At 41.4% G+C, this 19941-nt stretch overlaps 1 protein-coding gene across 2 annotated transcripts in view; it reads right to left on the bottom strand.

Moving 5' to 3' along the window:
• Positions 1-6684: 6684 nt before the first annotated feature.
• The window catches only part of BVES (blood vessel epicardial substance), a 74784-nt gene continuing 61527 nt past the window's right edge, over positions 6685-19941 (bottom strand). The window contains exons 7-8 of one of the 2 annotated variants that reach the window (XM_063443550.1): positions 19333-19474; positions 6685-7537 (exon numbers count right to left, since the gene is read on the bottom strand). In XM_063443550.1, coding sequence (XP_063299620.1) covers positions 7371-7537; positions 19333-19474 — 309 coding nt within the window. In that variant the 3' untranslated portion in view covers positions 6685-7370. Of the gene's footprint in view, positions 7538-15995; positions 16110-19332; positions 19475-19941 lie in introns of those variants that run through there. The other variant, XM_063443551.1, reaches the window with a different exon arrangement.

Genomic DNA, 19941 nt, shown 5'->3' with positions numbered 1-19941 from the left:
GCACTTGATCCATAGACGGGGATTACGCTGCCCATGCGCATACACTGGAGCTGTATTGAAGCTCCAGGAAAGTGTGAGTTCACATATTTTATCTTACCTATCACCACTACAGTTTTAAATACTACACTATTATTTCTTCTCTTTTTCTCTCCACATATACCTTGTCAAGGATTACTGAAGCGCTGCACCTACCCCCCTGTTTTTATCCCGTTTTCTGATCGGAAAAGAGAGACTCCGTATTGGTGTTCAAGCTGGTTTTGGACTATTATCATTTTGCTTCCTCGCTGAATTTATTTTTGTGTGATTGTGCCTACAGAAATTTTCTATGACTGTGGGAGCCAATTTGTGTTTCGGTTTTGGAGGATATTTTGTGAAGAGTTGGGCAACAGCTCTAATTCTTTTCTGCCTACCACCCACAGTACAATGATGCAGATGAAATATCTAATCAACTCTAGAGCAGTACCTCTGTTGCTTCCTTCCACATACTCAGGACAATTGGGCTGACCTCAGGACAAAGATGGCTGTCATGTTTAGGGTGTAGCTTGCACGTTATCAACTGTGTATTTATATCAGCAGCTCCACCACTAGTTATAAATAAAGTGTGAGTCGCCCCACGAGATGAGACTAGTGAATAACATAATACATGAACGGTTAAGGTAAAGGCATGTAAGGAACTACGACAATAAACTCTTTAGGAGCTGAAATAATGACATGTTTAAATGCTTGCTACTTTACGATTAGTTAATGTGCAGAGAGCAGTTCATGTGATCAAAGGCATGGTGTGGAGGATCGGGTATAGTGGGACATGCTTGGCAGGCTGCTGTTTACTGCTTATGCTCATCCGATCCCTTCTGGGTGCCAGGTGCAGACCCTGGGAGTCCCTGATACCTGGGACAACAAAGGCAAGTCTCTGGCTGAGTGCCGGGTTTGCGGCTTGAGGTGGTGGAAGCTTGTTTTGTCGGGTGGTCGGATCTGTCCCGGTGGTGCTTCACGTCCGGTGCGGGATTGTGGTGGCTTAAGGTGGAGGCGAGTGCTTGACGTGGGGCAGGCTCTGCATTTCTGTTTGTGCCTCTGGTCCCGTCTTCGACGCCTTTTGCGTTGGTGGATTTTAATGGGGACTGCTTTGCTTAGCTGTGGTGGAGCTTGTTGGGGCTGTGGTGGAGCTTGTTGGGGTTTGATGCTTGTTTTTTGCTTCCAAAATTGATTAAAGAGTCTGTCCAGCTTAGACGCAATATCCTGCCATGCTTTGCTGGTACCAGGAGGACAGGCGGCTGCCGCCATATTGGGAGAGTCACAGATGAGTATGTCAGCATGGGCGGCTGTGCTCTGTGTGTCCATTAGCTCCAGACAGCCTCTCAGGGGTGGACTGGGATAACCCCCACCGGTCCGAGGGGGGGTAACGGAGCTCTGGCCGGGAAGTAGCTGCTCCTGGGCATCCCAGGATCGGGAGATCGGCCACCTCTCCCGCCTTTTGTCACCTTTCGGGGACCCTTGGTGTTGTACGTGGCTGGGTGGAGGAAGAGACCTTCAATGACATCAGTGAGGACTGTAATGCCTTAACTATGGTATCCTCTTACTTCCTGGTTCCACGGAGCCTAGCCACACCCCTGTATGACACGGTCTGCCTATTTAATCTGACTGCACCAGCTGATCAAGGCTGGATTATTGAACTACGTTCCGTACTCACGAACCGGCTACAACTTCGTTGTGAAAACCTCTGTTACCAGACCGGACTGAAAGACTCTGCAAGTTCCCTTCACCTCTCCTCATCCACAACTAAAAGCTTAACACTCTCCATCCAGGATAAACGCCTCTGAGGAGATCTCGGGAACCAGTGTTCTATGTGCCGGAAGCTAAGTAAAACCTCTGTGATAAGCATTGCATCTCAAGCTGTTATTTCCTGTCTCCAAAATCCTTCGATAATACAAAACCGTTACAGCTAACTTCAACTCATACTTTATCTCAGTTAGCTGCATCTGTCTTGCTTCGGTTAAAGTCTATGGAACAGCTATTGTGACTGCTTATCACCTAAACCGTTGATTCTACTAAGAGACTCTTTATTGATTCAGTGTCTGCAATTTACTATCGTTTACTCCTTAAAGCTACAGTGCCTGTAATTGTGGACTTCAGTTATCATTTACTACTTAAAGCTACAGTGCCTGTAATTGTGGACTTCAGTTATCATTTACTACTTAAAGCTACAGTGCTTATAATTGTGGACTTCAGTTATCGTTTATTACTTAAAACAACAGTACCTGTAAATTGGAATTAAAGTCATTACCTTTTACTTTTTATAATAAAAATTCAAACTATACGAAATCTGCAGTTGTGTTCCTTCATAACAAATGTTTAGACGTGACAGAATAATCCAGCCATTGTAATGGATCCAGCAGATTTCGATTCTACTATAGCTACGCTGAATCAAAGAGTTAATGCACTAGCCCAAAGTGTGCAAGACCTGCAAGTTACTAATGAAAGACTTCTCACTTATATCAGAGATTTACAAACTCATACTCCTCATACTACTCTGCACTCGGCTAGTGATCCTGCTGTGTGTAACCCTGAAAAGTTCTATGGAGATCGTTCCAGATACAGGGAGTTCCTCAACTCTTGCAAACTTTTAATTGCTTTGAAACCTAGATCCTATCCTACAGAAAGAACTAAAGTTTGTTCGGTTATTTCTTTTCTAAGAGGTGAACCTATGTCATGGGCTCATTCCTTTCTGGAAAACTATGACCCCATTTTAAATTCACTAGATGAATTTTTTGAAGCCATGTCTCTTCTCTATGAAGATCCTAACAAACAAGCTACAGCTGATTTAACAATCAGAACACTACAGCAAAGAAATAGACCCGTTGAAGATTACATTGCTGAATTCAAAAGATGGGCTATAGAAACGCAATGGAATGACATCACATTGCGCAACCAGTTTCGAATTGGTTTATCGGAAGCTGTAAAAGATGAATTATCTAGAACAGAACTCCCTACTAATTTGAACGCTCTAATTCGCCTATCAATCAGCATTGACAGAAGATTAAGAGAAAGAAAGGCCGAAAAAGCCCTTTCACATTCAAAAGACCGCAAACCTTTCACTCCCTCAAAAGCTCCAGATAAGACTTCCATACCAATCGAACCTATGGAAATAGGGATAATAAGAAGTCCCCTCACTCCTGAAGAGAAAAATCGAAGACGTCAATTAAACCTATGCATGTATTGTGCCTCTCAAGTTCATTTAGTCTCTGATTGTCCTTCATTGAAACGGATAAAAGGCAGAAGGCAGTCTCATGCCTCTTCCATCCTAAGTGTACTTCCCTCTACAGCAAATACTCAAATGTCCCCTATCGTTCTTGTATTACAGTGGGACAATAAAAGAATTATAACCAAGGCTGTTATCGATTCCGGTGCAAATGGAGTATTCATCGACTCAGCCTTTGTAACAAAGAATAAAATTCCTTGTGTTCGTAAAAGAACTTCTGTACCTGTTAAAGTGATTGACGGGTCCCTCATCTCATCGGGACCAATACTTCATGAATCCATCCCTCTAAAAGTAACCATCAATCATACTCATACGGAAAGTCTTATATTTGATGTTATCTCATCACCATTTTTTCCTATTATATTAGGGATCAACTGGTTAAGGAACCACAACCCTCAAATCTCATGGTTTCCTTTCTCTCTCACCTTTAACTCACATTATTGTAAAGAAACATGTTTACAGCAAATTCCAATTCTTCAGTCTACGAAAGAACCAGCTAAAACCTCATGTTGTTCTGACACCGAACTGGAGTCTCCTCCTCCTACAGTCATTGGTGAATTAAAGAGAAAGTTTACAACAGCTCCTATCCTTCAACTTCCAAATCCTTCATATCCTTATGTCCTTGAAACGGATGCTTCGGAATTTGCAATTGGAGCTGTCCTTTCTCAACACAAAACTCCTCAAGAACCTCCTTTGCCTAAAGTCATTGGAATCTTATCTTCTCTTATTGACGACATTAAAGGTCTCAGTGAAGATGCTCTTGAACTTCCTAAATCAATGAAATTATCCAAGAAAAACGGTCTCTACTATTTTAAAGACCGGATTTATGTACCTCCCTCTTTCAGAATTAAAGTACTTGAATTTATTCATGATTCTCCTCTGGCAGGTCATCCAGGTATGAAAAGGACCCTTGAATTGTCTAAAAGATACTGTTGGTGGCCTTGTCAAGACCAAACTATCGAATCTTATGTCAAATCTTGTTCTGTATGCCAAAGATCCAATCAATTGTCCTTGTTGAAGCCTCATCATCCTTATCCTTTCCAAAGAAATGTCACTACTTCTCCTGATCCCATATTGGTCCAGGGTGAAGAAGAATACGAAATTCAAAGTATACTGGATTCAAGGATCCATCGTGGCTCCTTACAATACCTCATCAGATGGAAAGGATATGGTGTTGATGAAGATACATGGGAAAACTCCTCTGTTGTTCATGCTAATAAATTGATTTCCAAATTTCACAAGCATAACCCTTCTAAGCCAAATCAATAGCACCCAGAGGTTGCTCATTAGAGAGGGGGTACTGTAATGCCTTAACTATGGTATCCTCTTACTTCCTGGTTCCACGGAGCCTAGCCACACCCCTGTATGACACGGTCTGCCTATTTAATCTGACTGCACCAGCTGATCAAGGCTGGATTATTGAACTACGTTCCGTACTCACGAACCGGCTACAACTTCGTTGTGAAAACCTCTGTTACCAGACCGGACTGAAAGACTCTGCAAGTTCCCTTCACCTCTCCTCATCCACAACTAAAAGCTTAACACTCTCCATCCAGGATAAACGCCTCTGAGGAGATCTCGGGAACCAGTGTTCTATGTGCCGGAAGCTAAGTAAAACCTCTGTGATAAGCATTGCATCTCAAGCTGTTATTTCCTGTCTCCAAAATCCTTCGATAATACAAAACCGTTACAGCTAACTTCAACTCATACTTTATCTCAGTTAGCTGCATCTGTCTTGCTTCGGTTAAAGTCTATGGAACAGCTATTGTGACTGCTTATCACCTAAACCGTTGATTCTACTAAGAGACTCTTTATTGATTCAGTGTCTGCAATTTACTATCGTTTACTCCTTAAAGCTACAGTGCCTGTAATTGTGGACTTCAGTTATCATTTACTACTTAAAGCTACAGTGCCTGTAATTGTGGACTTCAGTTTTCATTTACTACTTAAAGCTACAGTGCTTATAATTGTGGACTTCAGTTATCGTTTATTACTTAAAACAACAGTACCTGTAAATTGGAATTAAAGTCATTACCTTTTACTTTTTATAATAAAAATTCAAACTATACGAAATCTGCAGTTGTGTTCCTTCATAACAAATGTTTAGACGTGACAAGGACAAGGAACGGGACATGGCTAGCTTGGTATCCAACCTTGTGCAAATAGGGAGTTTGCGGTTGTGCAAATGGACTGTTAAACGGGGAGTTTGGTCTGTCACTGTGAAGCGGGCGTAACCCTTACACTACCTGATCGATACAACATCATACCTGATGTTTTAAAGCACGTTATTCCAAACAATTTAGGAATGTTAGGTGATTTATGCCCTTTAAGGATTAAAACCAGAGTCTGCATCAACTATGTACTTTTCCATGGGAGTTTTGCCATGGATCCCCCTCCGGCATGCCACAGTCCAGGTGTTAGTCCCCTTGAAACAACTTTTCCATCACTATTGTGGCCAGAAAGAGTCCCTGTGGGTTTTAAAATTCGCCTGCCTATTGAAGTCCATTGCGGTTCGCCCAGTTCGCCCACATTTGTGGAAGTTCGCGTTCGCCGTTCGCAAACGGAAAATTTTATGTTCGTGACATCACTACACTTGACTCAATGTGGACCAACTCCATTCTTAAGTTATTTCCAATCATCCAACACTAACATTCCTTCTCCTACTAACAATGGTTTATATATCTGATCCTTTTTATATTTATTATATAGATAAATGTTTAGAACATATTTAACATAATGGAAACTATTTCTGATATTAATATTGTCTATGGTTGATCCATTGCAGGAATGTGAATGTACCTAAATTGGTAAAACTTGGTAATGGGTCTTTGTGCTTAAACTGGAATGCAAAATGCTGGATCATGCTATTCATACCTATATGTTTTCCATGCAGTTACAATTTTTAATTGTAAGTGCTTAAAGGGCTACTCTAATCATCATGGCTACAATAGCCTAGTTTGCCCTCTTACCTGGTACTGCTGGGTGCCTAGTCTCTTTTAAGTGTGGCTCCTTTACGATGTGCAGAAGCCAGAAGTCAATCCCGTTGGCCATTCATTGACTGAAAATGCCAGCTGACCACTCACCAATGACTGCAATTCTGTGCATAGGAATATGCACATAATTGAGATTAGTCAGCCTGGACTATTAGTTCTGGGCTTGCTGATGACGTCCCGGTGATTCTGCAAGAGGTGGAGTTATACCTCCCACAGCAGAGGGGTTATTCTCCATATATACAGTGCTTCTTAGCGAAACGGCGCACATACAGACTCCTGCCACCATGGCCACTTCAAATCACTAACATGGACATGGTTGGAGTAACCCTTTAAGTAAAGATCATATGGTGTTGATTAATGGACAGCATAAAGGAAACTATATTTTAATCAAATATTATGTTTTTTTTTAATAAATACAAATATAGTAACACAGCATTCACTATTAGATATGAAATATATTTGCATACACCTCACATGGGTTGCACCCCTAACATGTTTGACATATAATATTGTGTGCTCGTACTATAATTCAGTAAAAGGCTTTGGTTTAATGTGCTCTGGGAAACCAATACATGCTAAAACGTGACATGTAGTTTGAGTGGGAAAAAAATCCTTCTTTTTTTTGCCAGCCGTACACAACTTTCACATACTGCTGACCGGTCAATGTAAAGTGTTTTTCTATTGTATTTCTATATATGATCACAGACTGAAATAGATAAATCACCTGGGATGGGGGAAAGGGTGGGGGTGGTATCTGCGATTAATTTATTAAGTTCCTTCTGCAGAGGCAGCACTTTACATGCACCGGTCAGCAGGATTTGGAAATGATGTAAAACCGGTAAAAATGGCTTTTACGAGAAACCTAAATGCAGGATTACTGTGTAAAAGTAATAGATACTGATAGTTTCATAAAGAGCTTACTTTATAACAAATACGTAGACTGTACATTGTACATAACTTGTTGCTTTTCATTAGTGCACAGTTGAAGTCTGACCCAGTATTTAATGGCTACTAAACCTGAACATGTTTTGTTTTCTTTTTGCATCTTTAATGCAAACATTGAATAAAAATTTACTTTTAGCCTTTTTTTTTTATTTTTATTTTTTTATGGCTTCACGTATTTATTTATTGTTCCATAGAATACCCTCGGCTTCGGAAATCTGGTTCTGTGTTCTTAGCTTTTGCTGTCTTCTTGCAGCGTTTGGATATGCTGGTTCAAAGACTTCTTCTTCCACACTTTCCTCAATGGGCATCATCTGCAGTGAAGTTCCAGGGGCAGGAGAATGACCTATCGACATGGTCACAAATAACATAATAAATGCACAATTAAAGGCCAGATCTCAGTATTGGCAAACATTCAAACTATATTAACTTATAGGGTGAGTTTAAGAGCTGGTGTTCCCAGCAGTTTCCTGGCTAATGCACTGCATACTAATGCATCCAAAACCATTGACTTCCGTACACACAAGCCTGTTTCATTAATCACCCTAATGATATATGACACACTTTGCAATAATATCTTAGCACATTAGCCAGATCATGCTGATGTACCTAGAAAACGGTCTGTATTTTATCTGTGTACTTTAAGACAATGGAGTATTTGCACTAAACAGTGAATTGCGTTGTGCTGACAACCACCTCCAAAAATTAGACAAAGACGCTGGGGTTAGAGAAATGTGGTTGTCTAATCACCACAATGTTTAGTGCAAATGTTTAATAAAAAGATACTTTTTTTTGGGACAATCTTTATTGATTGATTTATAATGAGAACAAAGGAAAATAAATCCAGAGTACCATAGAAATAAAAAGATACTATTGATAATTATGTTGTCTTTACTTACATAAATGCATCTGATACATTTTTAATTCAATTTAGAGCATTAAAGGGACACTATAGTCACCTGAACAACTTTAGCTTAATGAAGCAGTTTTGGTGTAAAGAACATGCCCCTGCAGCCTCACTGCTCGATCCTCTGCCATTTAGGCGTTAAATCCCTTTGTTTATGAACCCTAGTCACACCTCCCTGCATGTGACTTGAACAGCCTTCCATAAACACTTCCTGTATTTAGGCTTTCTTTATTGCAAGTTCTGTTTAATTAAGATTTTCTTATCCCCTGCTATGTTAATAGCTTGCTAGACCCCGCAAGAGCCTCCCGTATGTGATTAAAGTTCAATTTAGAGATTGAGATACAATTATTTAAGGTAAATTACATCTGTTTGAAAGTGAAACCAGTTTTTTTTTTTTCATGCAGGCTCTGTCAATCATAGCCAGGGGAGGTGTGGCTAGGGCTGTATAAACAGAAACAACGTGATTTAACTCCTAAATGACAGTGAATTGAGCAGTGAAATTGCAGGGGAATGATCTATACACTAAATCTGCTTTATTTAGCTAAAGTAATTTAGGCGACTATAGTGTTCCTTTAAGAGTTTTTTTTTATTTTGTTTTTGGTCATGTAGAACATTATAGACGTTTGCGACTGCAAAGCAAAATTCCTGCTTATGCTTGAGTCACAATTATACAATTCTACCGATTATAACATAACAATAGGGGTGCTGCTATGCCTTTTATAAATGCACCATCGAAAATCACCTATAACTTGTGTTAACGTTTTGTTTTTCATGTAATGCTCAATTTTCTTTTAAATGTACAGTATATCAGAGAGTGAAATCATAATTCAGTTGACTCTAGGCACAGTCAGGGCACACAATACAAATGAGGAAAACAGAAACATTTTCTGTTTCTCCTCTTCATCTATCTTCAGTGGCAGAAAACTGTTATAGTGCTGGTTGATAAGGAACCAAGATAAAGGTGCCCACATCTAGGATATAATTTAACTCTAGCAGTAAAGATTGCTATGTTTCATTTTAGCTTCCAGACCTCGCAAATACATTCTGCTAAATATAGGGTATAAGTACAGATGATTAAAACCTTTAAGAGATCAACATCCACACTCCAAGAGATTACTTTGGCTTGGCCAGGGTTTTAGTAACTTCTTATATATGTGGACAAACATAAGTAGTGAGGCAAACATTTGTTTGTAGAAAGGTTGAGGCTACAGAGGCTACAGAGGGGGTATCTTATGTCATCACCAGTGCCATGCACACATCAGGTATAGAATATTAGTTTGATGCCCCTCCAGGACATACCAAATGTAGCGCCCACCTGGGGTGTTCTCAGATGTGGAAAATGCCCTGCGTTTGCATTTTACACTGTGTTTGCTGGTGACTTATATCTGCGGTCCCCATAAGTGGAAAACCAGAAAACAAAAGTGGGACAGGGATGGTAAAGTTTATTGTGCATGTGTGGCAGCCTGTCTTGTGTTGTTGTATGTGTTTCGAGACTGTGTGTGGAATTAAGGGAATTATTTGTGGTGTAGAGGGAACTGCTTGTCGTGTAGTGATTGTATAGAGCAGTGATGGTGCCAACAGTGCAATTAAACCTGAATACTGAATACTGAATAAGTTTAGAAAAAACAACTTGTACAGTTGTCCGAACTAATTAACATCTTTTGTTTTAAAAGAAGAACACAACAGAGAGTTCAATGATACAGATTTTAAATAATGATATAAATAGATAAAATTCAGCTTATATTTATTAGTATCTCCAACAAATGCAATACATACACACCGACTGCAGAACACATTCTTACACCGTCCGCTAAACACATACACACATCGTCCGCTAAACACATACACACATACACACATCGTCCGCTAAATACACACACACACCATCCGCTAAATACACGCACACACACACAGTCCGCTGAGTACACATACAGACAGACTGCTGAATACACACACATACTGCATTGAGGGGTGCAGTGTGTGTGTGCAAGGGTGTGGAGTGCTGTGTGTGTGTGTGTGGGGTGTGCTGTGTGTGTGTGTGTGTGTGGGCGGGTAGGGGTGCTGTGCTGTGGGTGGTACTGTGGTGGTAGGGGTCCTGTAGGGATAAGTGGTAGTAGGGGTGCTGTGGGTGGTAGGGGTGCTGTGGGTGGTTCTGTGGGTGGTAGGGGTGTTGTGGGTGGTAGGGGTCCTGTGGGTGGTACTGTGGTGGTAGGGGTGCTATGGGTGGTAAGGGGTGCTGTGGGTGGTAAGGGGTGCTGAGGGTGGTAAGGGGTGCTGAGGGTGGTAAGGGGTTCTGTGGGTGGTAAGGGGTGCTGAGGGTGGTAAGGGGTGCTGTGGGTGGTAAGGGGTGCTGTGGGTGGTAAGGGGTGCTGAGGGTGGTAAGGGGTGCTGTGGGTGGTAAGGGGTGCTGAGGGTGGTAAGGCGTGCTGTGGGTGGTAAGGGCTGCTGTGGGTGGTAAGGGGTGCTGAGGGTGGTAAGGGGTGCTGTGGGTGGTAAGGGGTGCTGAGGGTGGTAAGGGGTTCTGAGGGTGGTAAGGGGTTCTGAGGGTGGTAAGGGGTGCTGTGGGTGGTAAGGGGTAAAAAAAACATCAAAACAAAATGTGTCCCTCCCCCTCCCTCCCCCTCCCTTCCTCTTACCTTTGGTGAAAGGGGGGGGGGGGCGGGGGACACAGTCATCCCTGGTGGTCCGGTGGTAAGTTGTTTGTGGCAGCTTCTGTCCTCCTGCGCGATGCTCTGTGTAGCGTTGCCATGGTAACGCGCGGCAACGCTCCACACAGCATCGCGCGGGAGGACAGGGGAGCTGCTTGTTAGAGCCCTCCCCCTGCCTCCCGACCCGGAAGCAGAGTAGGCGCCTGCCGTTTCGGGCAGGCAGGTGCCTACTCTGCAGACAGCCAGCAGCCCCCTCTCTCCCGGCGACCTATGGCCGCGTGCCAACAAGGCGGGCCCGGCGTGCCACCTGTGGCACGCGTGCCATAGGTTCGCCATCACTGGTATAGAGGGTTCTGTTTGTGGTGTACTATGTATGGCCAGAGACTGTGGAGTGATTGCACATATACTGATGCTGTAGTGTTTGTGTGTGTGTATGGGCTGTTGAAAATGGGTGTTGTGCATCTGGGGACTACAGTGTGCATGTGTAGAGGTTGCAAAGTATGTGTATAGTGGGTGTATTTATATAGTGGGCCTAATGTGTGTATTGGTGCAATAGTGGGTGTATACGCGATATAGAGGGTGTGATAGGGGCTTCATTAATGGAATTGTTGTTAATCATTAATCATTCATAATATATTATATATACAATTATGGTGTGTAATAAGAATAATTCATTGCTATTATTTAATAATTAAAAAAATAAAACTTTTTTTAAACACAAGAGGAAATTCCATTGTGCTGGGTATGTGGTATGCACCTCCACCAGGGTCCCTGCCCCTCTAAAAAAAAAATAAGATTGTAAAAAAGAAGAAAACATTCCTGAGATTCCATGCAGAGGTCACTGCAGGGGGAAAATATATCAGAGAAGCAGGGCTGAGGGAGGATTTAGAGTGACTTGGGAAAACCACGGTGTGACATCATTGGTTGTCCGCCGCCCACATGCTCTGTGTGGGGACAAAATTCAGCAAACATATGTAGGGTTGACCCAAGCAGTGGCGGAACTAACCCTGCGACCACGGTGCCCACCGGCTAAGTAACACGGCCCCGACCTGCACGGTATAACCTCCTGGGCCGCATTTAAGGGGCCCATGCTGTTAGGTCCACCCAATGGCAATGAATTTAAAGGGGGCCCGGTCAGCGTTGCGGCGCTTTAACAGCGAAACAGAGCTCCTTGTGATCAGGGCCGGTGCAAGGATTTTTGCTGCCCTAGGCAAAATAAAAATTTGCCCCCCCATGTGACATCACAATGCCCCACCCATATGATCTGCCATATGAACTAACGCCAGTGCTGCACACTGTGTTTACATTAAAAAGCCTGCAGGGACAAGCTATAGACACTGGAACCACTTCATTAAGCTGCAGTGGTTCTGGGGACTATAGTGTCCCTTTAATGTGAGGTTAATTAGAGATTAGTGTCACTAATAATATACTAGATTGCCTACTTACAACCAGATGAAGATGCTGATGGGCTCTAGCTGCAGTCAGGCTCCACTGGTCTGGTGTAGAACCGGATCTCTGGAGGCTGTTTGTAACTGCGGTCACAAAATTCAATGTTCTGGGAGAACAGGAAGCAGCTCCATTTTTTGAGGCCCCTTACACAGCTCAAGGTCTGGGCCCCAGGGCCTGACGGTGAGTATGCCCATAAGGCCCACACATAAGTCCACCTATATGTTCCACCCATTACATTCGCTCACAGGGAGTGTAGTGTGTAGGGCATGTGTTATGTGTTATTGTAGAGGATCTAATGTGTGTGCTTATGGAATGTAGTGTATAGGCATACCAGTTTGTGTAGGTGATGCAGTGTGTTTGTGTGTAGTGGAAGCAGTGTGTGTTTGTGGTTGTCTGTAAGTGATCCATTGTTTGAATCTGTGTTTGTATGCATAAGGGATGCAAGGTGTGTGTCTGTAAGTGTGTGCATTGAGTGTGTGTAAGAAATGCATTGTTTCTGTGTGTATGTAAGAGAAGCAGTGTGTGTGTCTGTGTTTGCATGTGTGTGTGTAAGGGATGCATTGTGTGTTTCTGTGTATGTATAGGGATGTAGTGTGAAAGAGCTCTCCCTTCTGTCCCTTAGAGCTCTCCCCAGCCCCTTAGTGGTCTCTCCTCTCCCCCCACCCTCCCCTGGGGGTCTCTTCTCACAGCCACCCGCCCTCCCTGTGTTTTCCTCATCTCCACTTCTCCTCACCCCCTCTCCTGTGTTCTTCTCACCTGCCCCCCGTGTCTTCTCACCTCCCCCCGTGTTCTCCTCACCCCCCTCTCCCTGTGTTCTTCTCACTCCACCCTCCCTGTGTTCTTCTCACCTCCCCCTCTCCTCACCCCCCCCTCTGTGTTCTTCTCACCCCCCCTCCCTGTGTTCTTCTTACTCCCCCCCGTGTTCTTCTTACTCCCCCCTCTCCTCTTCTTCTTACCCCCCTTTCTTCTTACTCCCCCCTTTCTTCTTACTCCCCCTCCCCCTTTCTTCTTATTCCCCCTCCCCCTTTCTTATTATTCCGCCCTCCCCTCTTCTTCTTACTCCCCCCTCCCCTCTTCTTCTTACTCCCCCCATCCACTTGTCTTCTTCTTACTCCCCCTCCCCTATTTCTTCTTACTCCCCCCCACCCCTCTTCTTCTTACTCCCCCCTCCACTTGTCTTCTTCTTACTCCCCCTCCCCTCTTCTTCTTATTCCCCCCTCCACTTGTCTTCTTCTTACTCCCCCTCCCCCTTTCTTCTTACTCCCCCCTTTCTTCTTACTCCCCCTTTTCTTCTTACTCCCCCCTCCCCTCTTCTTCTTACTCCCCCCACCCCTCTTCTTACTCCCCCTCCCCTCTTCTTCTTACTCCCCCCCACCCCTCTTCTTCTTACTCCCCCCCTCCACTTGTCTTCTTCTTACTCCCCCTCCCCTCTTTCTTCTTACTCCCCCCCTCCCCTCTTCTTCTTATCCCCCCCCCCTCCACTTGTCTTCTTCTTACTGTTTACTGTTTCCTGTACCTGGCCGGACTGACAGGAAGTGCACACTCAGTGTGAACTTCCTGTCAGTCCGGCCGGGTCGCGGACTAGAGAGGAGCTCGGCCACACTACAGGGGAGGTGAGGCAGTGCGGCAGTCGCCTGAGCGCTCTCTATAGAGCGCTCAGGCGGCTGCAACATTTAAAGGGCCGCCGATGGGGGCGCAGGGCGCCCCCTCCTATATGGCGCCCTAGACGGCTGCCTAGTTCGCCTTATAGGAAGCGCCCGCCCTGCTTGTGATGACATCAGGCGCTGGGAGGAACTTACACCGGGAGTCACACGGGAGGCAGGAGAGGAGCGAGTCATAGTGGGAACATCAGCCTGAGCCACCACTGGACCACAGGGAAGTCACCCTCCTGCATCTAAAAGGCAGGAAACAGGAGGGTGACTAAAATATTTTGTATATGTGTCTGTATATGTGTGTTTTTATGTATGTGTGTGTGTTTGTGTATGTGTGTCTGTATGAATGTTTCTCTGTATGTGTGTCTGTATGTATGTGTGTGTGTCTGTCAGTCTGTGTGTTTGTGTGTGTGTGTCTATATGTGTCTGTGTTTGTCTGTATGTGTGTGTGTGTATGTCTGTGTGTGTGTTTGTATGTATGTGTGTATGTCTGTCTGTGTGTCTGTATATGTGTGTCTCTGTATGTGTGTGTGTTTGTATGTATGTATGTGTGTGTTTGTGTGTTTATGTCTGTGTGTATGTGTCTGTGTGTATGTGTGTGTCTCTGTATATGTGTGTGTGTCTATGTGTGTGTCTGCATGTGTATCTGTTTGTCTGTATGTGTGTGGGGGGGACATATGGGAGGGGGTGCATAGACATATGGGGGTCACAGGGGGGAACGAATGGGAGGGGGAGGTTAGCTGTACAGGGGGTGGTGGGGGTTTGATGTATGGGGGGGTGTCTAAGGGCAATTTTTGCACCGGGGCCCTGTGGTTTCTAGTTATGCCTCTGGACCCAAAGCATTGTGCTGCTTGGATTCAAGAACAAGATGATGTTCCCTGCTCCACCATCAAAGCTCATTCCTTTACGAACATGTCCACGCAATGCCCTTTCCATATTAATTAGAAAATAAGATAGAACTTCCTTCTCCTGCCTATTCACATTTTACTTACCCTATAGTCATCTACTTTCCATTGCTTCATATATAATCCCACTGCACCTCTTGTGTATCTTTCCTCATATCTCTCCTTCGCCACTTGTGTTCCACTCCCCATGTCCCTCTCCCTAACTTTGTCCCAAAGTTTTCCATATCCTTCCTTCCCCATCTTGTGTATTTCTCCCGGTAACAACATTTTGTCTCTTTTCCCATACCACCTACCCCTGAGTCTTTGCCCCCTATTAACCCATATATCCATCCCCCATGTGGAAGGATGCATTTCGACCTAGGCCAAAAAGGCCTAAGGACAGCAAGACAGAGCGGAAACTATGATTATGTGAGTAAGCATGCTCTTTTAGGACTCTTCATGTTTTGCGCAGGGTACTGAGAAAGGGGGACAAGGATATAAAAATATTGTATATCTCTGCTCTCTGACGCACACAGCACCAAGCTTCAATCTGGATTCCTGACAGGGGAATAAATTGGAATGACTGATAAACTTAACAGATAACAGAAGACACAGACACAATGCCAAATAATTTCTACAAGAAAAACAACGAGTATATCAGGGCAGGATGAATCTGTGGTGAGAAAATGGAAAATATAGATTGATAGGAAGGAAAGGTTGTAGCAGTCAAAGCTTTTGCTATCCAGATGAATTCTTGGCATACATTGAAACTGGAAGAGAATTCACAGAATTATTTTGAACTGGCTCCAACAAATGTGAGAGATCGTAGAGAAAAAAAATACAAAGGATTAGAAAGAAAATATCTCTCGGTACAGCTTCATGTTAATGTTTGACATCAGAAATATTAGTAAAGGGCTGCAACAATCAGTTTAATTAGCCCATGCAGAGGAAATCTTAATACTAGTAATAACTAAAACTATATAACATTTATTCCAGATTATTACTAATAATCTGGAATATGAATTATTTTCGTAGTCTTGTATCAGAATTTTAGCTGCATTCAAAAGGATCTTTTATGAAAGTCTAACACTCAAAATTTAGCAGAAGAATTTAAGAAACATATCAAACACATCAAACATGCACAAAGCTAACATGATTATTTAAACAAAACAAAATGTAATGTCACAAGCGATTTAAAGTGGTTTCTGCTTTAGAGGTATATTGGTTAATTAATTCACTGTAAACACATATGGTAAAAATCTGAACCCATTAATACCTTCTGAGTGAGTCTTGGGTTTTATATGAGGTTATCAACAGAAAACATCATGCTTAACACGAGCCACGCCATATGCATTATAGAACTCTTGGTGCTTATTTCCTTAATAGAAAAGCAGACAGTTAGTTTTTTTAGAACAATCAAAAACACAATTGTTAGCTTGAAAATGAGGTTAACCATACTTGAATTAATGTTTAATGACATATTAGTAAAACATATTCCATGTAGCATGGAAATATATTTGCTGTTACAAAACAAAAAATGAAATTAAATAAATATATATTAAGACAATGCATTATCATTTTGAGCCTTAGTTTCTATTTAAATGCCTGTTCTTTTCTTTATGTGTTGCACCACTTAAAGCAAACAAATTAGCACATAAAACTAAAAGCTGAATCGAAACATTAAAAGTGTTAATAGCAAAAGTAGTATTTTAACAGTGTAAACTTGACAACTAAAATGCTTTCTTAAACCTTCTAGTGGTCTCTGCTGCCAGTATGGGAACTGGGGTTCTTTTTGTAGTAATATGATGTTTTTGTGTGGCTACATTTGTTATTATCTGTGTTGCAGTAGATACTAAAAAATTGTCTGTAGGCGAAATTTTAAAAAACTAAATAGTTTATATATAAAACTTCAACATATTCTGGAACTCTATACAGTGGGCAAAAAACAAAACAAAACACATGCAACTTATGACAAATATATGCAAACACTTACAGAAGGTGTGGAGGATCCTGCTCAGAAATAGGTGGATTATTTTGTAAAGGTATCATATGCATGATATCCAGATAGATTAGCAAGTAATTTTAATCTAATCTAACCATGATGTATATTACTGCTATAAATCACGAGCTTTTAAGGACTTCCTTGCAGCCACAGTTTTTGTGATTTGCGTTCTTTTTCTTATTTAAAAATAAATAAATGTTGGTTATTACAAATACTTATTACATTTTGAGGGACAGTAGAAAAGAAGAGTTAAAACAAAAAGAAGAGTTTTTCCCTCCACTAGGTTTAGATTAATTGGGCTCTACTTCACTATTTTTAGGGTGGTGGTAAGAGGTATATTCTTGTGTGGGGGTGAATAGGTACTTGGAGGCAACTAGCCACCATGGGGGCCAGGGGGCCTTACTCAGCCCAAACAAAGCCTATGGGTGGTGTAAGGTTTCGGTCAAACATGTGTCCACTTCCCCTTCTATATGTTTCAATAGCCCCAAAAAGTCAGTAATTAATAACTTGTATTGACCAGTAGAATTAAATGCAGGCCTAAGTTTCAGTCTTTTTATAGCATTATAATTTGTACAGCGCTGCAGAAATGGTTGGATCAGTGGATGTGCGTAGAAAAAAATATTAATAAACTTAATAAACGTTTGATGCGGCTGCTTTTCTTTTTGTACTATCTGCCATTTTCTACATATTATGTTTAGTTTAACTGTATCTAGACACTTTTTTTTTTACTCACACCATTGATATATCTATCCCCTGAGTGATGGTACCATGTAATCTACTAAATCATTCGTGTGATTCGCAAAATCTACATGCTGCTTCTTCACACTAAATTTCCAAATTAATTTAAAAAGTTTCTGCACACGCAAGGGAGCTAGCACAGAGCATGCATGGCCACTGGCATGTTCATTTATTTAACACGTTTTATCACTGTTCCTGAAGGTATTTCAAGTCAACATCTGAAACTGGTGCTAAATTTAGTTTTTCACACACTTGCGGCAGGATTAGAAGGTGATTGGAACATGCAGAATTTGCAGTATCCTAATCAGTGTTTCTGCCTATGGTGATAATGTATTAAACTTCAAATTAAAAATTAAACTACAAGAAGCTGATATCTTCATCTATCAGCAGGAAAACCCACCCACAAACATATAGAAATAAAATTTGTACAGGAATTCTGTAGGAACCCACAATTGATTTTCATTTTTTTTAAAGTACACAAATCCCTCAATCTTCCATATCCATCTGTTCAGGGGTCCCAAAGCCCCTTACTCCAATTAGTGTAAACTTTACAAAAATAAAAATGTGATGAATATAAGCCAATAAAATAAAACATCTAAGACACAACTACACAATCCAGCCACGAACAATAATAAATATATAAAAAATTGTAATCTGAAAAATCTGAATCCCTACTATTTCAGCACAATGTTCAAAGAGTATTTGATTTAAATACCATTGATTTTAGACAATTTCCACCTGCATTGCGATTGGATGACTTTCTCACTCAACAGCCCATACTCACTTTGGTGAGTATTTGTCTCTGGAACATTGGTTATAATAGAAGGAACCAGTTTGAAATAAACTTTAATTTAAATTTTTTTGAATCCCTGAAATAAGGTTCAGTTTCGCTCACTATTTTTTGAGGCACATAAGAGACAGCCATGTTAATTAATCACAGTGAATCACACTCTGGCTTCTCAATAAATCATAAAGAATGTTATTTTTAGGAAAGTGATATGTGGTGTTTGAAACCAACCTGCGACTGCACTGAGCAGTAAAACTTGAATTCCTAAAAATTATGAAGCAGTAAAACTTCAACTCCTGTCTCTGTGATTTATGTATACCGGTACTTTAAATGATGTTTCCATGATTTACGTGAACGGGACATTTATATTTTTAGACTAATGCAATTTAAAATGACATTTTGTAGTAGCAAAAACCCCAATATGTTCTGTATCACCATGCTATTCTATTGCTAGAATGTATATTTGTCTTCAAACATTAGCCCCCCTGAAAATATTACAAAAAGAAAAAAAAAGTGTAGAAACAGCAAAGCAAGAACGACGATTATTTAAACTGACCACTGCCATGGCTCTGTTTTTGTTCAAAAACAAAACAAACAAACAGAAAACATCTTTAGATAGATAGACAGACAGGTGACATGTAGTAATTAATCGTTGTACAGAGAAATAATTGAGAGATTGATTGATCTACATGGATAATAGACAGGTAGATACATTGTTCAATACACAGAAACTACTCACTACTACAAATGTTTTCTTATAAAATATATATCTGTTGTTCCTTTGTATTTCTTTGTTTTTGTGTTCAGTCCATCCACATATTCTTCTATTTGATTTACTGACTAAATGAAGCTAGATTTTTAGTTAGCTTGCCATATTAGTCACACTTAAAACCATCCCTGATAAAGGGATATGAACAAAAAGGTGCAATGTGTTACACACATTTATAAAGGCAAGTATACTAAACAAATAGTGCAGCATAATAAGAGCCTCTGAGTCTTTGCAAAATGTGTGATTCAGCTTTACATTCAATTTAAAATATTAAATACTAATTATTTTATTGCTGTCATACTTACGTAGAGAAGAAGCAGTGGATGTTCCTCGTAAAAAGTTATGTAGGCCATCTTCACCATCGCTTGTGCTTGCTAAGCTGTTTCTCATCTGCATTACTGAGAGCTGGGAGCAGAGACTAGCTTGACGATCTATCCTTTTGGCTACCTTTAAAGAATAACAAAATAGTAAATACATATATAGTTTCATACCATATGTATATGAAAATATCACATGTATTTAACACCCTAGTGGCAGACATATACAGTATCTCACAAAAGTGAGTACACCTCTCACATTTTTGTAAATATTTTATTATATATTTTCATGTGACAACACAGAAGAAATGACACTCTGCTGCAATGTACGCTACTAGTAAGTGTACAGCCTGTATAACAGTGTAAATTTGCCGTCCCCTCAAAATAGCTTGACACACAGCCATTAATGTCTAAACCATTGGCAACAAAAGTGAGTACACCCCTAAGTGGAAATGTAAATACGAGAGGCAGCTGATGGCCATTCTAACAAAGGATTTTTAGTCAACTGGAAGAGATGCTGGGAGAACTGTGTGAGGTCCCAAGGTGCCTACTATGAGGGGATTGAGGCATCACTTTCCTATGTACAATGTACAATGC

The sequence above is a fragment of the Pelobates fuscus genome, chromosome 2 (assembly GCF_036172605.1).
Source record: "Pelobates fuscus isolate aPelFus1 chromosome 2, aPelFus1.pri, whole genome shotgun sequence".
NCBI lineage: Eukaryota > Metazoa > Chordata > Amphibia > Anura > Pelobatidae > Pelobates > Pelobates fuscus.
Note: the sequence above shows the minus strand (reverse complement) of the source record. Positions and strands in the feature narration are given on the sequence as shown.